This window comes from Cyrtonyx montezumae, unplaced genomic scaffold (assembly GCF_038088225.1).
Source record: "Cyrtonyx montezumae isolate F1298 unplaced genomic scaffold, pur_monq_1.0 scaffold_3, whole genome shotgun sequence".
Lineage (NCBI taxonomy): Eukaryota > Metazoa > Chordata > Aves > Galliformes > Odontophoridae > Cyrtonyx > Cyrtonyx montezumae.
In genome coordinates this window covers 151,467,348-151,482,274 of record NW_027072034.1, presented here as the reverse complement: position 1 = coordinate 151,482,274, position 14,927 = coordinate 151,467,348, and the positions used below count along the sequence as shown (strand labels likewise).

The following is a 14,927-nucleotide window of genomic DNA, read 5'->3' as shown; positions in this document are numbered from 1 at the left end:
TACATAGCTTAGCTAAATAGAAATAAAAAACATGGGGAATTCAGTAATAAGCTGGAGCTAGGTGGAAAAAAAATAGATTTATGCCCAAAAATGTGCAATTCACATGTAGGCTCAAGATTTTTTTCATTAATTCCTATTCTAAATCACATAACTGTATTTCCTGGGAGGACATTTAAATGGTAACTTAGGCTTTTGAGTACATGACTGTGATGTCTAGAGTTTGAGGATAATGTTAAATCCATTCCTAGCAGCAATTTGCTGCATTTCCTCATAGTCTGAACTACTCTCTCGAAGAGATAATATAAGAAGTTGTAGTTTATTTTTTTTTAATTTCTGTGAAGAGTAAACAAATTGTGCAAAAGGTTACGTAAACAAAGAACATTAACTGAAGGAATATAAAGCTTATTCACTCATTCTAAGTTCTTAATCTCAATTAATCTATTCCTAAATAGATTATATATTTATTTTATTTTATATTTTATTATAATATATATATTATAATCTGTTCCGAAATATTCACAAAAGACATTTGTAAAGTTAAGTTTGTATTGACAGTAGTGGTGAGTATGATGATTTCTGGATTCAAATGCCAACACTTGAATATGTCTATTTTATGGCTGTAAGTTGTGTGAACTAGTTTTAAACAACGAGTAGCTTGCTTACATACTAGTAAGCAGTTTAGTATATATTTGTAATTAGATTATTACTACTTGGTGCCTTTACCCAGAATGTTCAAACTGTGCTGTCTGTAAATGTACATACACATATACATATAAATACATGTGCATATTCATACCCATAGAAATTAACTATGTATATAACCACATAATTTACATATACATACAGATAATGATGGAAATGCAGTTAGATGAGACATTTCAACATCTGGTCATTCAAATTTTAGCAGCTGCACCCATACATCTAGCTCATACCTCTGGGCCACACGATAGACTTTACTGAAGGCAAAACTTCCAAATAAAATTTAAGTAACCTTATTGTAACTGCACTGTGACTTGGACTAGATGGAAGAACAAAGCCAAAATTTGGGGAGCACATCCTTATAGAGTTCATAAGTTCATAAGTTCATAAGTTCATAAGGTTGGAAAGGACCTATAAGATCATCTAGTCCAACCATCCTCCTATCACTATCTCTACCCAACTACTAAATTAAGTCCTTTAGCACCTCATCTAAACGCTTCTTGAACAGCGCTAGGGATGGTGCCTCAACCACCTCCCTAGGCAGGCCATTCCAGTGCCTGACCACTCTTTCAGAGAAAAAAATCTTCCTCAAATCTAATCTAAATCTTCCCTGGTGCAACTTGTGGCCATTCCCTCTCGTCCTGTCATTACTTATCAGGGAGAAGAGGCCTACCCCCTCCTCACCACAACCCCCCTTCAGGAAGTGGTAGAGTGCAATAAGGTCTCCTCTGAGCCTCCTCTTCTCCAGACTAAACAATCCCAGCTCCCTCAGCCGCTCCTCATAAGACTTGTGCTCCAGGCCCCTCACCAGTTTTGTTGCCCTTCTCTGAACACGCTCCAGGGCCTCAATGTCCTTCTTGTAGTGAGGGGCCCAAAACTGAACACAGTACTCGAGGTGTGGCCGTACCAGAGCTGAGTACAGGGGGATGATCACCTCCCTGCTCCTGCTGGCTACACTATTTCTAATACAGGCCAGGATGCTGTTGGCCTTCTTAGCCACCTGGGCACACTGCCGGCTCATGTTGAGCCGAGCATCAACCAACACCCCCAGGTCCTTTTCCTCTCCACATTCTTCAAGCCATTCTGCCCCAAGCCTATAGCATTGCATGGGGTTATTGTGGCCAAAGTGCAGGACCCGGCACTTGGTCTTATTGAACCTCATCCCATTTTGCTCAGCCCAGCTGTTCAGCCTATCCAAATCCCTCTGAAGGGCCTCCCTACCCTCAGGCAGTTTGACACATCCTCCCAGCTTTGTGTCATCTGCAAACTTACTGAGGGTACACTCAATTCCCTCGTCTAGGTCATCAATAAAGATATTAAACAAGATGGGCCCCAAAACTGACCCTTGGGGGACACCACTCGTTACAGGACGCCAGCTGGACTTAACTCCATTAACCACTACCCTCTGGGCACGGCCCTCCAGCCAGTTCTCCACCCAGAGAAGAGTGAACCTGTCCACACCACGGGCTGCCAGTTTCCTTAGGAGAATACTGTGGGAGACCGTGTCAAAGGCCTTGTTGAAGTCCAGGTAGACTACATCAACAGCCTTTCCCTCATCTACCTGTCTGGTCACCCAGTCATAGAAGGAGATGAGGTTGGACAAGCACGACCTGCCCCTGGTGAACCCGTGCTGGCTGGGTCTGATCCCTTTATTGCCATGCACGTGTCGTGTGATCTCCCTCAATATCATCTGTTCCATAACTTTCCCTGATACCGAGGTCAGGCTGACAGGCCTGTAGTTCCCCGGGTCTTCCTTACGGCCTTTCTTGAAGATGGGAGTCACATCGGCAAGCCTCCAATCTTGTGGGACCTCTCCAGATAACCAGGAATGCTGATAGATGGCAGAAAGTGGCTTGGCAATCACCTCTGCTAGCTCCCTCAGCACCCTTGGGTGGATCCCATCTGGCCCCATGGACTTGTGGGAGTTCAGATGGAGGAGAAGATCTCTGACCGTCTCTGCTTGAATCACAGGGGGTGCATTATGCACCCCGTCCCAGACTTCCAGGTCAGGGCAAGTACCATTTGGATAACTGTCCTGTTTATTAAAGACAGATGTGAAGAAGGCATTGAGAACCTCAGCCTTTTCCTTATCATCTGTGGTTATATTGCCTGCCTCGTTGAGTAAAGGAGGGAAATTTTCCTTAGTTTTTCTCCTGCTGTTAATATATTTGTAAAAGGGTTTCCTGTTCTCCTTTACAGCAGTAGCCAGCCTAATTTCAAGCTGGGCTTTAGCATTTCTAATTTTCTGCCTGCAGATCTTGGCCAGTTCTCTGTAGTCAGTTAAGTTCTTGCTGAATGTAACATTTAAGAACTTTTGAAGTTTCAACGGTATTTAGGGCAATTAGAAAATTTCTTCAAAACTACAGTTCCTGAAAACTTAGAGAAAAGTCACCATTTCTTTTCTCTGCCTTGTCATGTTAAACTGAAGTCTAGAAGCTGAACATGACAGATAGACTGATGTAATCAGGATTCAGCCAAGAAGAATAATGCTTGAAACTCCTAGTGCAGAATGTTTAATTCTTACTCCATTCTACTGGAATTAAATTCTTCAATCTCATTAAATCTTATCAAATTGTACTTTTATAGAGTATTAATGAAAACACTGATTTTTTAAACTTTGTGAAATATTAGAATTAAAAATATGCCCTTTGCTGTTTATTATGACTGTATTCAAGTTTAAGATGTGTTTTAATTTTGTATTAAGGATATCTTATTTGTCTGTCTAGGTGATGGTGACACAACTCCTACTACAACCAGTTTGGATGGTAAGTAAGTTTGCTGATTTACTGTGCATGGCATGTATTTTATCCTCCAAGACTAGCCATTTGTTTCTGACTGGGAAGGAAAAAAGTGAACAGTTAAAGATATTAGATAAGCATATTGGGAAAAAAATACATTTTTACAAAAAGCAAATGTAGAACAGCTTTATTGTGTTTTTTATTCTCACCTTTCTTTCTTGCAAGGGGTGAGATATGGTAACAACTTTCATTATTTGCATTGTAGATATGTAAATGTTTTTAATAAATTTAAAAATGGTTTTTTTTTAATATTCCTGACTGAATCAATATGGAATGAACCCAACTTCACCGAAGTAGTTTTGATAATTTAGAAATATACTTCATTAGCTCAGAAAAGAATACCCTATCCATGATAAACATTGACCTTCTTGTGGTCCTTATGTGTAACTGTACAGGTTTCCTACCGCTGTTTTTAGTAAAATGTGATCTCTGGACCTGCTTTCAGATACTGTCATTCCTTGTGCTTCAACTAAACATTTGAGAGTTGTAAATGGAATCCCAACACAGACTAATGAAGGATGGGTGGTTAGTTTGACATACAGGTAACTATCATTTTTATAAAAAGGACAATGCATTTAGTAGGATGTTTGTTTTTAACTGTAGAAAACAATGACTGGAATAAGGATACTTCTAGACTGTAGTTAAATCCTGTAAGACATTTAAAAATTAGCATTCCTGGAACATCTGGTGATTCCATCTTGTTATAAATTGCTCTGCCAGTGAAAAGGTTGTATGTTCATTATTGCTAAGTTACACATATGAGCTTCTAAAGCATCCATAGCATTCTGCTCTTTAGATTGGCAGCTGCATACCTTTTCACATCATTGGCTCCACATCTAGCCTTAAACTGTTTATTTTATAGGTTGTTGTAAGAAAATTAAGTTCCATGTTAATGTTTACTTTTTTAACAGCACAGTATTTAGGTATGGATTCGGGATATATACCCATGTCTAATTTAGCTTTCTGCTCATATCATTGCATGCAATTAAATTGTATTTTGTATTAAAAAATAAGTAGGGGCTTTAAGGAGATCTGTTTCACTCCATAAAATAAGATCCTTACATGTACATCTGGAAATGTGTATTACATTATGGCAGATCTTAGTTTGCTACTGTGTAAAAGCCAGAATATAGAATTGTTGCCTCTTCTGTTCATAGCTCATCAGCTAGAAGTGTGAATTACTTGAATAAGAAGAATTAATGAATAAGAAGAATTAATGAATAAGAAGAAATAGATCTCATGCATCTTTTTTTTCCAGGTCTACTAGTAGAAATTAAAACACAGATCATTACTATTAGCTTATGTTTTGCTACCCTGTTAAAAACTGTGTTGTGAAATAGATCTCCACCAATATTCAGGGAAAAAGATGACAAAAAATCTATTTTCTGCATTACTTCACTGCTGAAGAAATCCCAGGAGTCCTTACCAGTCCTGGTAATGTTTCCAGCTCCTGGGCACAGACCAGAACTAGAACATTCTAAAAGTTTAGCAGATAGTCCAGCAATAAATATCTAGAGTAACATCATAAGACTAAATAAACAGATAGGGGGGCTGGAATGCTGAATCTCTGTGGAAAAGCTTATCTTGCCTCTGGTTTTAAAGCCACCTTGATGACTGGGGAACATTTTGCCAGGAAAGGGGAATTATACCTGGGTGTCTAAAATTTAAATAGCTAATGTAAAGCTAATTGAAAACAGATTTTGTGCTATACTACAGAGTTCCACTAAGCAGATGACTGGATAAAAAACTGAAGATTCTTTTGTGAAAAAAGAGATTCCTGAAATGCTCCAGCAGAAAAGTAGATTTTGAAGTATTACATATGGGCATAAAAATGTACTTTTATTGTGTATTGCTACCAGGGAATCAGATAGCCTATCGTCTGAAACAATACCTTATGACTCCAGGCTTAAAGAGTTTCATAAATTATGCTGTATCCTAACTTTTATTCTACAAAAAAAAAAAAAAAAAAACAACAACTGTACACCTCAAAATGGAACTGCAATGGCAAATTCTTACTGATGCTTACAAATTTGACAGTCGGGGTCCACTTATGAACGTGAAATTAAGTAATGATATATTTTCCTAAATATCTGATGCGGATTCTGTTATGAGGAATATTTAAATATATTTGGAGAAATTTCATTCATTTCAGGAAATCAGTTCTGGATTTGTGATTTGTTTAAATAAGAGGCTTACCATTTCTCTTCGTACTGTTCAGTCTTGTAAAGCACAAAATGCAATCTTGTGAAGTTACATTGGTGAACAGTGAATTGAAATACACACATATAATCCTTTTTGTGAAATGTTTATAATAAAACTGGGAATCATAGAATCATAGAATGGTTTGGGTTGGAAGGAACCTTTAGGATGCTAATGGCAGGGACACCTCTCTCTGGACCAGGTTGCTTAGAATCATGATTTTATAAAGAATCCAGCCTTTTGGACTATGTAGTTTGTTCTTCAATCAAAACACAACAAAAAATAACTCCATATCACTCCCTCCTCCAACTCACCATTCCCACCCCCATCCTCCCCCCCCCCAAAATGAAATGCAGAAAAATAAAAACAAACAAAAAAAAAACCAGCACAATAAAAGCAAACAAGCACCTCTGTTCTGTTTTCTTTGAACTCTGGGCTCCTTCCACCATTTCTTGCAAAGTATTGAACATTTGTCGGTTTGAATTTATAAATGGTGAGATTTTAAGTTTTTCACAAATCACTGACAATTGTGATTCATTTTTTTAAAGAGCGGTAGAAAATAAATGTGACTTCAGAGGCAAAAAGAAGGAAACTAATTAATCTGCATTCCATAGTCATCTTTATTTCTGAACAAACTGTCAAGTTTAATTGTTTTAGTTTTACTTGATATATTATGCTGCAGATTTTCTGTAATCATGTGTAGGATGTCATACATTGCAGATTGTTTCCAACTGAAGTATGTGGGGACAGAAATCTCACAGGACTGGTAAACAAATATTAACTCTCCACCTAGAGGTCAATGCTTTGAATAATACCTAGTTGAAAAATGTTGTTTACATGTGGTGGCAGACTGGGGACTTGCCTGAATGTTTCAGTGCTATTCCTATTAGAAAAGATCCACTTTTAAAATATTAATTAAAATACCCCTCAACATAGAACCAATTCTGAAACCACTGATTTTCTCTTGGCTCATGCAGATCTGGAGCAAATCTGCTAAGCTATGCTACCACATGTATTCAAACTGTATGGCAAAGAGACAGTGAAATGTTTTCAAAGGCTTCCATTCCACCACCTTTCCCTGCACCAAAGGAGTACCTAAATGAAAGCTTCCAGAAATAATCTTTAGAGATTTTGTCCAGATAGGAAAAAAATATCCTTACTTTTGTATTTATATATTTATTTTACAGGAATAAGCATATCTGTGGAGGTACTCTGGTAAAGGAAGAGTGGGTTCTCACAGCAAGGCAGTGTTTCCCTTCTCGGTACAGTATTCTGTAGTCTTGCAATACTGAAATACGTGCATTTCAATAAAATTATAAATAAAACAAAATAATATAAATAAAACCACTTGCATTTAAATGCAGCAGTTTTCAATCCTGTTTATCACTGCTCTTCTGATGTCAAACTTCCTGAAAGGCCTTGTCATTTTCAGTTATTATTGTTGTAATCTAAAAGAAGTCTGGCTGTTCTACACAGAAGTACAAACCTTGTCCAAGTGTCGTAGTTACACAGTTGCCTCTTTACCCCTTTATGGGAATAATCTCATGCTTTTTCTGACTGGACAGAATAAAATAGAAGTCTTCAGCAAACTTTGAAAAGTTTGAAGGTTCACACTTTCCAAAGATTTAAATGCTTGCATACTTGTAGCAAACAAAATAACATTTTAGTCACAGTTAATGATGAAATTATGCAGTGGCTTCAGACCAAAATCTTATATTTGAGGATGTTGATTTTGGAATGGAAATTGGCAGTGTGAACTGACTTCTAGTGAGTGTTAGTTACGATCTGCTAGTATAATTATGTTAAGCAGAGCTTTTGGGGGGTTATTTTATTATTCATGTAGCAAAATCCTAACTTACTTTGCCTAATTTAGTTACAAAGATCTGAAAGACTACAAAGCCTGGCTTGGAGTCCATAATATCAAAGGAAAGGGAGAAGAGAAGCACAGGCAAGTTCGGAATATCTCCCAGCTGGTATATGGTCCTGCAGGATCAGATCTGGTGTTACTGAAACTTAGCAGGTTAGTAGCTACTATTGCTAATTCCAGGATTTTCAGCTACTGAATGAAATTCATCCTAAATAAGAATTGCAAATTCAGTTCTGTATTGTTGTGGTACTGTGGATGACATCTTTATAGGATAAACTTCCAATTATAAGATGTTCGTGCCAGTTGTTTCTGAATACTACCACATAAGCACGAATATATTAAGTGAATGAATTTCACTTGAAATATCCAGAAATGGTGGCTCTTTTACTCAGAAATCAGAGTCTACTTCTGAAAAATCATGCTTGTCTTTTTTTCCTGATTACCAGGTTTATAGTTCGATTTATTTATTTTAATATTCATTGACTTGTATCTGATTTTCATTTGTAAAGTAAATAGCAGATTGCAACTATGTTATCTGTTTACATATAAACTTTCAAACTTTCTCTGTGTTAAAAAAGCTATTCAAAAACTATATTCAAATGGAATGTCATCATTACTTACTTTTAAGATGAAAAGACAAGTTAAACAAGATAAGAGTGGTGACAGCATTTCAAGAAATCTTTTGATATTTCAAAAGTGTAACACGCAAAATAAGTAGAAGAATCCATCATATTCTTCAAAGATGGAAAAGAAAGGAAAAGAACTGGCACAATTTTTAATTGCTGTGAATATTATTTTAAAGATAGTCTTGGTGAAATACAGTCTATCATGTCTATTGTTTGTTTTTTCTTTTCAGACCTGCCATTTTGACAAATTTTGTAGAAATAATCCGATTGCCCATTTCTGGATGTACCATTCCAGAGAAGACCAGTTGCAGTGTTTATGGATGGGGATACACTGGATGTAAGAAATTATTTTTAAAAACTAAATGAATACGTTGACAGCTTACTTCCTTCCTCTTGTCATTATAGGTGAGGCTGCTGGTATTGCCTGATGCCACACTTGTCCAAAACTTTTCATTGAGAAATGTAGTTTCAAGCGTTTTTTTTTTTTTTTTTAATTTTGTAAGTCTTTGTGCATTGTATCTAAGATAAATTAACACGAAATATTTTCTATTAATCCATTATTTTATTTATTTTCTTTTCTCTTGAGAGCAGACAAAATGATTCAAACATTTCAAAGAACAAACAGAAAACAAACAAACAAACAAAAGATCAATTTACATATTTGAAAAATCTGGCATAATTGATTTGAAGAATTCTAAGCCTGTTGTGAAAAATTCTGATTCATCTACATGATTATTTCTTCATCTCAAAGCAGGCCACCTGGTGGAAAAAAATAATACAGAATCATATCACATTAAGATAATTAATGTACACAATGTGTAATAAGGATTCATAGGTAGCACTAAGTCTGGCATGTCCTAACTCTAGAGTACTTGACTTTGTAACCTTACTAACATTTACTAAACACAGATTTTGTGTGAAGTAGATACAGATATGTTGGTGAAGAGACATTTATTTAGTCTGGTAAATATTATACCTGGTTAATGATGTGTTGATGATAAAGTTAATAGCTGCCAGTTAACAATAATTACTGCAATATTATTGTGCTCAAATGCCATTTTGCCACAGATCCTTAGTAAGCAGCAGCAAACTACTCACGCTGTCCTGAAATCAGAGCAGAAGCATCATTGCAAGTCTAAGGTTCTCTTCCTTGTAAGCATTACTCCACTTTCTTAGTGGGAGGCAAATAATCAGTGCCAACTCTCTCCTAGATGACTGCATTTAATGTTCCCAGCATGATCGTATAAAATTACCATCTGTTTGGACAACAGCTGTCTAAGGGAAGTAGGGCCGGGGCATGGTGCAGCATCACAAGAAAGCTCAGTTTAAGAGTCCAGCTTCGTCCCTTTGCCTCCCACTTCTTAGATATTTATAAACATGAATCAAATCCTCTCTGAGTCTTCTTTTCTCAAGTCTGAGCAGACCCAGGTCTCTCAGCCTTTCCACTCCCTTAACCGTCTTTGTAGACCTCCGCTGGACTTTTTTAAGGAGATCTCTCTTTTTTGTCTCAGGGAACCAAGAACCGGACACGGCACTCCAGGTGAGACCTCACCGGAGCAGAGTACAGGGAGATCACCTCCCTCAACCTGCTGTGGCTCTGTTCTTGCAAGTACAAAATCAGTGTAGCTGAGCCAACACTGAACAAGAAAAACCCTATACTACTATGGTATTTTTCAAGTTATGTGTCATTCCTTAGGCCATAGCAGCCACCATTACATGTTAACCCTTGTTTAAGGCAGGCAGTGAAATCCTCCCTCTGCTTACAGGAGAGACAACATTTCACACTTGTCCTGATTTCTGTGATATGCCAAAGAAAGCTGACAGTAGAATCTATCCCTGTCTTTCAATACTAAAATCCTCTTCAGATATCCTCAGAGAACTGAAGAGACATACACACCGAGCACATTTATTGCAAATTTTGTTTGTAGCAAATATGAAAAATCCTTAAAGGAAAAATTATAGATAACAGTGAAATTAAATGAAAATATGAATAGTCAGGAAAAAGTACAGTGAGTTAAGATGTGCAAGTATGTTCATCCGCATTGCATATTCAGTATCTTTTTTTTTTCCTAAAATAGAATGCAGTCTTTATTGTCTTTTCAATCCCAGTAGCTAACTATGACGGCCTTCTCCGGGTAGCAAACCTGTTTATTTTGGGAAATGAGAAATGCAACCAATATCTCAAAGGGAAGATCACTGTGAATGAGTCAGAAATCTGTGCTGTGGCTGAAACGATTGGTGCTGGTCCTTGTGAGGTAAATACTACATTTCCTAAGAATGTTTTAGGAGACATCATCCTTGGTTTTACTTTCTGGGACATAACTTTTTAGATAATTATTCTCTCTACATGAAATTTGTACACTAAAAATATATACGAATCTTTTGTATTGGAAAATGATTTCTGTTTCTAATGATCTATTTGCTGCTACACTGTGGAAAGAGGTTTCTTTCCTCAGTTACACTGTGCTACTACTCACGTTAAATATACTCAGGTGTCCAAACACCTTGCTAGACTGAGATAAATTTGTCTTCTTTATAATAAGGTCTAAATTGTAATAAGGTCTAACAAAACAGCAATATATTTGATTGAGCAGAAAAAAAAGATTTGAGTAAATTGAGCTTCTTAGCTAGATGAGGATTTCCAAGTAACATCCCCCCACCCAAAAAAAAAAAGTTCACTGCTCAGTAGAGTTAATAAAGTTATGAAGTAAATGAAAAGATAATGAAATATAGTATTACAGAAGTGAGGAATTTTATCTCCCTGAGAAAGTCTGAGAAATATCTCAGTGAGTAGAGAAAGGTGATGCTTCGGTAAGAGTAGTTTAATACATTTGATTTTCTTGGGACTAGTGTTGTTGGAGAATAGACATCTGAGAAGAGATGCTATAAATCATTCATTATAGGAAGATATCTTCTTTTTCGTGTTGAAAATCTGCCTGATGAGATGATGTCTGGAAGTCCTGAGTACCATTATACATTTAATATCTGGAGAAAAAGAGATGGTTACTTAACACTAATGTGAAATTCTCCATACCCACAGGTAGTATCACACCATAAAAAAAACAGTTCACCAAGATGAAGTCTGTTCCATTTACTATTAATATATCATAGGATCCACTTTATAAATACTTCTTTTTTTCTTAAAAATAAAATATTTCGTCCTAGATGAGCTCTTAGACATGTTAAGGTTTATAAATGAATCATCTGGATGAAAGCCTGCTGGGGATCCTGCACTTTGTCTTCCCTTACAATGAGAAATTGACTGATTAATATTAGCAATCCGTCTTAATCAATGCATGGTTTTCCACTCCCTGAGTTTTGCTTTGAAGCCACTTTCCTCACTAAAGAACAAGCAGAGAAACAAAATCAGATTGGCAGATAAAACGCCACACTTGAAAGTGTTTTATGAACAGCTTTGATGATATTGACAATTCTTTATTGTTTATAATCTGCTGCCATATAGAAGTAAAAAAATAAAATAAAAAGGAAATAAAGGTCAAACATCACAGAATCACAGAATGGCTTGTGTTGGAAGGAACCTCAAAGTTTCTCTAGTTTCAGTCCCCTACCATGGGCAGAGTTGCCAACCCCTAGATCAGGCACATTATTGTTTGTCTGCTGAGCCAGAGAAGAGTGTTAAACATTAGCTGTTATTTTTTGAAACAGCATCTCACTATGTGATACAAACATTTACTGACTAGTTTTCCAGCTAGTTTGGAGATTCGGTATAAATTTCACCTGGATTAAAATTACAGTGTCTGTGTTCAAGTCCCCAATCTATGAGAATGTATCTAATTACAATTTCATAGTAAAAGCCCCACTACATGGCCTACACCTATGACTCCCCAAAGTCCATGTAAAAGCTCCCTATTGCTGGCACAATACTATTCACTGCCCTACTACTCAAATTAGGCAAGTATTGTGTATCATACAGGTTTACCTTACTACATGTGTAGCATACAGGTTACCACCTGCATTTTCTTTTTCTAAGCCTAGACCTAATTTAGTGTGCCTAATCAGAGGCACACTGATGATCTTCTCAATCTGTCTATGGCACACAGATTTAAAATCCCTCTTTGCTTATTCATCTGTATTCTGCATGAGTTTAGTCATTGCTGCAAGAATAATCCAAACCCTCTGATAATTCTCAGGGCAATAACTGTGATAATCTCCCAAGGGCTGATCTACTTTGTACTATTTTGCCTAGCCAACATAAACTACACATGCACACAGCCAAATCCTCATCCTTACATGAGGCCTACAACCACTACTACTCCTCAAGAGCTATCTACCTCATGATTGTTATCAGTCAAATCAAATCTTTTGTTTGTTAAAACAAATATAGGCCAAGCATTGTCATTTTTCTAGAGAACCAGAGCAAAAAAAAGCAATGTTAATTGCTAGCCTTTGTCTTTTGATTTTGTGTTTCCCTACCCAATACAAACATTTACTGCCTAATTTGGTACTGATTGGCTAGATACAGTTTTGGCTGGATAAAAAAATGCAGTGTCTGTGTTCAAGTCTAAAATCTATGTGAATGTAACTAAATTACAGTTTCACTCTGTTTTAACTGGATGACTTTAGTGCTGAGTGTGTCCCTGATATTAATTGGACATACAGCAAATTTCAGTTGAATACATACATCAGTTGACACATACATGCATATGTGTCTCATACTCTCAGACTACTGACCATGAGTGATTAAACAAATCATGTTTCTTTCTCTACAAAATATTACTTTTTTTAAATTTTATGTGTCCGATTAGTTCATAGATTCTCATCATGGGTGCTGGAATACAATAGATGATCAGATGCATAGTAATGATAGTTACTACTCTCAGTAGTCTTTGAAGAAAAGACTGATATCACAAATAATATATGTATTAGTCAACTCACTTTATCCTCATTATAAAAGAAATATTGTACTTACAGGTAGCTGAAACAGAATAAGAGCTTGTAGTCTGAACTCGTTAGAATTATATGTAAATAAGGTTTACTTGCATATGAATAAATGAAAGAGTACTTTAATGTTAGTTCATATAATTTCTGGTTGTGAAAAAGATATTAAAGACTGGGGTTTGTCCTATGGTAAAGATAATTCCATTACCAGTTCATTGAACTGTGCCCAACCCAACAGAAACCAGGCAGTAGGGGACAGATGGGCACTGTGGCACTGTGTCTTGCAGCATTTTTGGTGACTTCTTATTATTTATTTACTTTTTTCCCCCCTAGCGTGATTATGGTGGTCCATTGGTCTGTGAACAAAACAGGCTAAAAATAGTAGTGGGTGTCATCGTTCCCGGCCGTGGGTGTGCCATCCGAAATCGTCCAGGGATTTTTGTTCGAGTTTCATATTACTCCCGGTGGATACACAAGATTATGATGACCTACAGAAGACCCTGAAGAACTCAACAGCTTCCATTTACAGAGATATTTTGGACAGCATAGAATTAAGGTGTAATGTAATGATCAACCATTTTTAAACTACTTGATAGTCAAGTTTGTTGAATTTCTTTTAATATTTATGGGTGTTATCGGTGTTTTGTCTATCAGTGTTGTTTTATAAATATTGAAGTAACTTACAGTATATGCAAGTATGGTGACATATCTCCTGAAGATACTTGAATGGGTAAACAATTTTGCAAAGATATTATTACTGGATGATTAATGGTTTTGTAGAAAAAGATCATATGACCTCTTTTATGCTGCTCTTCAGATTATCTTAGAAGGAGTAACATATTATAGCTTTATTTAACACAACTTATTCTTTCTATGAGCCATACACTTCTCATCAGATATAACAAAATTTCTACTGGGAGATGTATACATCTATCAAAGACAGCATATATGACTATTTCTCAAACCCTTAAGAGAGGTCAAAAATTCAATATTTCATTAAAAAAAATGTCCCTTTTGAAATTAATCTTTTCATTGTTGACAAACTTCAACAAGCCTTCAGTTAGTGGAGTTCTCATAGAAGTCAGTATCACCTTCTTTCACACAGTGCTTATAGGCTCTATTTCTGTACTTGATCCCTTTAGTATGAAGGTGGTCCCCTAAGAGGTATATCAAAAAACTCCCTGGATTTGCAAAGTGATATACAAATGGACTTGTTGACAAACTGTTGATGGTTTGTTTGAAGTTAGTCACAGAACTAACTGTGAATGTACAACGTTAGAATGTGTATCTGATAGGATTTGAAAAAGTTGTCATGATTTGCCACTGACAGCTTTTTGCCATTAAAAGGTATTTCAACTAAACATGTCTAAATCCTTCTCAAGAGGTGTTAAAAATTGAGAGGATGCTATGTATTTACTTAAAAGTAACTGTTAACTGCAGGAAAAAAAATAGTTGAATCTGGCACCTGGATGAGAGACAGTAGTAAGAAAATTATTGTATGTATTGATAAGCCTTTCAGAGACTTCAGATATTTAATAAGACCGTACCTAAAATTGGTCTCTTTCGGGGCAGCGAAATTATTACAGGGAGATGACCTCGTACGAAATGGGGAAATCATCACTAGTAGTTAAGCACCTTGTGTTTCCTGACTGCATGCAGAACCATCATTTCTGTCTATGTTGAGTTGGAAAGGGGACAAATAATCACCATCTGTGAAAAGTGCTTGTTCCCACTTAGGTATGTAACTGTATGTCTGGAATTATTCTACAATTTGCAGGTGGTAATATGTTATAGGTGGCACCAACTACCCTGTAAATTCTAGAAAGTAGATAACACATA

General features: G+C 36.4%; 1 protein-coding gene across 1 annotated transcript in view; it reads left to right on the top strand.

Annotated features, from left to right (window-relative positions):
* Nucleotides 1-13,779, top strand: part of HGF (hepatocyte growth factor) — a 58,497-nt gene extending 44,718 nt beyond the window's left edge. The window contains exons 12-18 of the mRNA XM_065741593.1: nt 3,426-3,464; nt 3,943-4,039; nt 6,884-6,958; nt 7,570-7,716; nt 8,420-8,526; nt 10,299-10,444; nt 13,422-13,779. Of these exons, the coding sequence (XP_065597665.1) occupies nt 3,426-3,464; nt 3,943-4,039; nt 6,884-6,958; nt 7,570-7,716; nt 8,420-8,526; nt 10,299-10,444; nt 13,422-13,592 (782 nt within the window). The 3' untranslated portion in view covers nt 13,593-13,779. The remainder of the gene's footprint in view (nt 1-3,425; nt 3,465-3,942; nt 4,040-6,883; nt 6,959-7,569; nt 7,717-8,419; nt 8,527-10,298; nt 10,445-13,421) is intronic.
* Nucleotides 13,780-14,927: the final 1,148 nt, after the last annotated feature.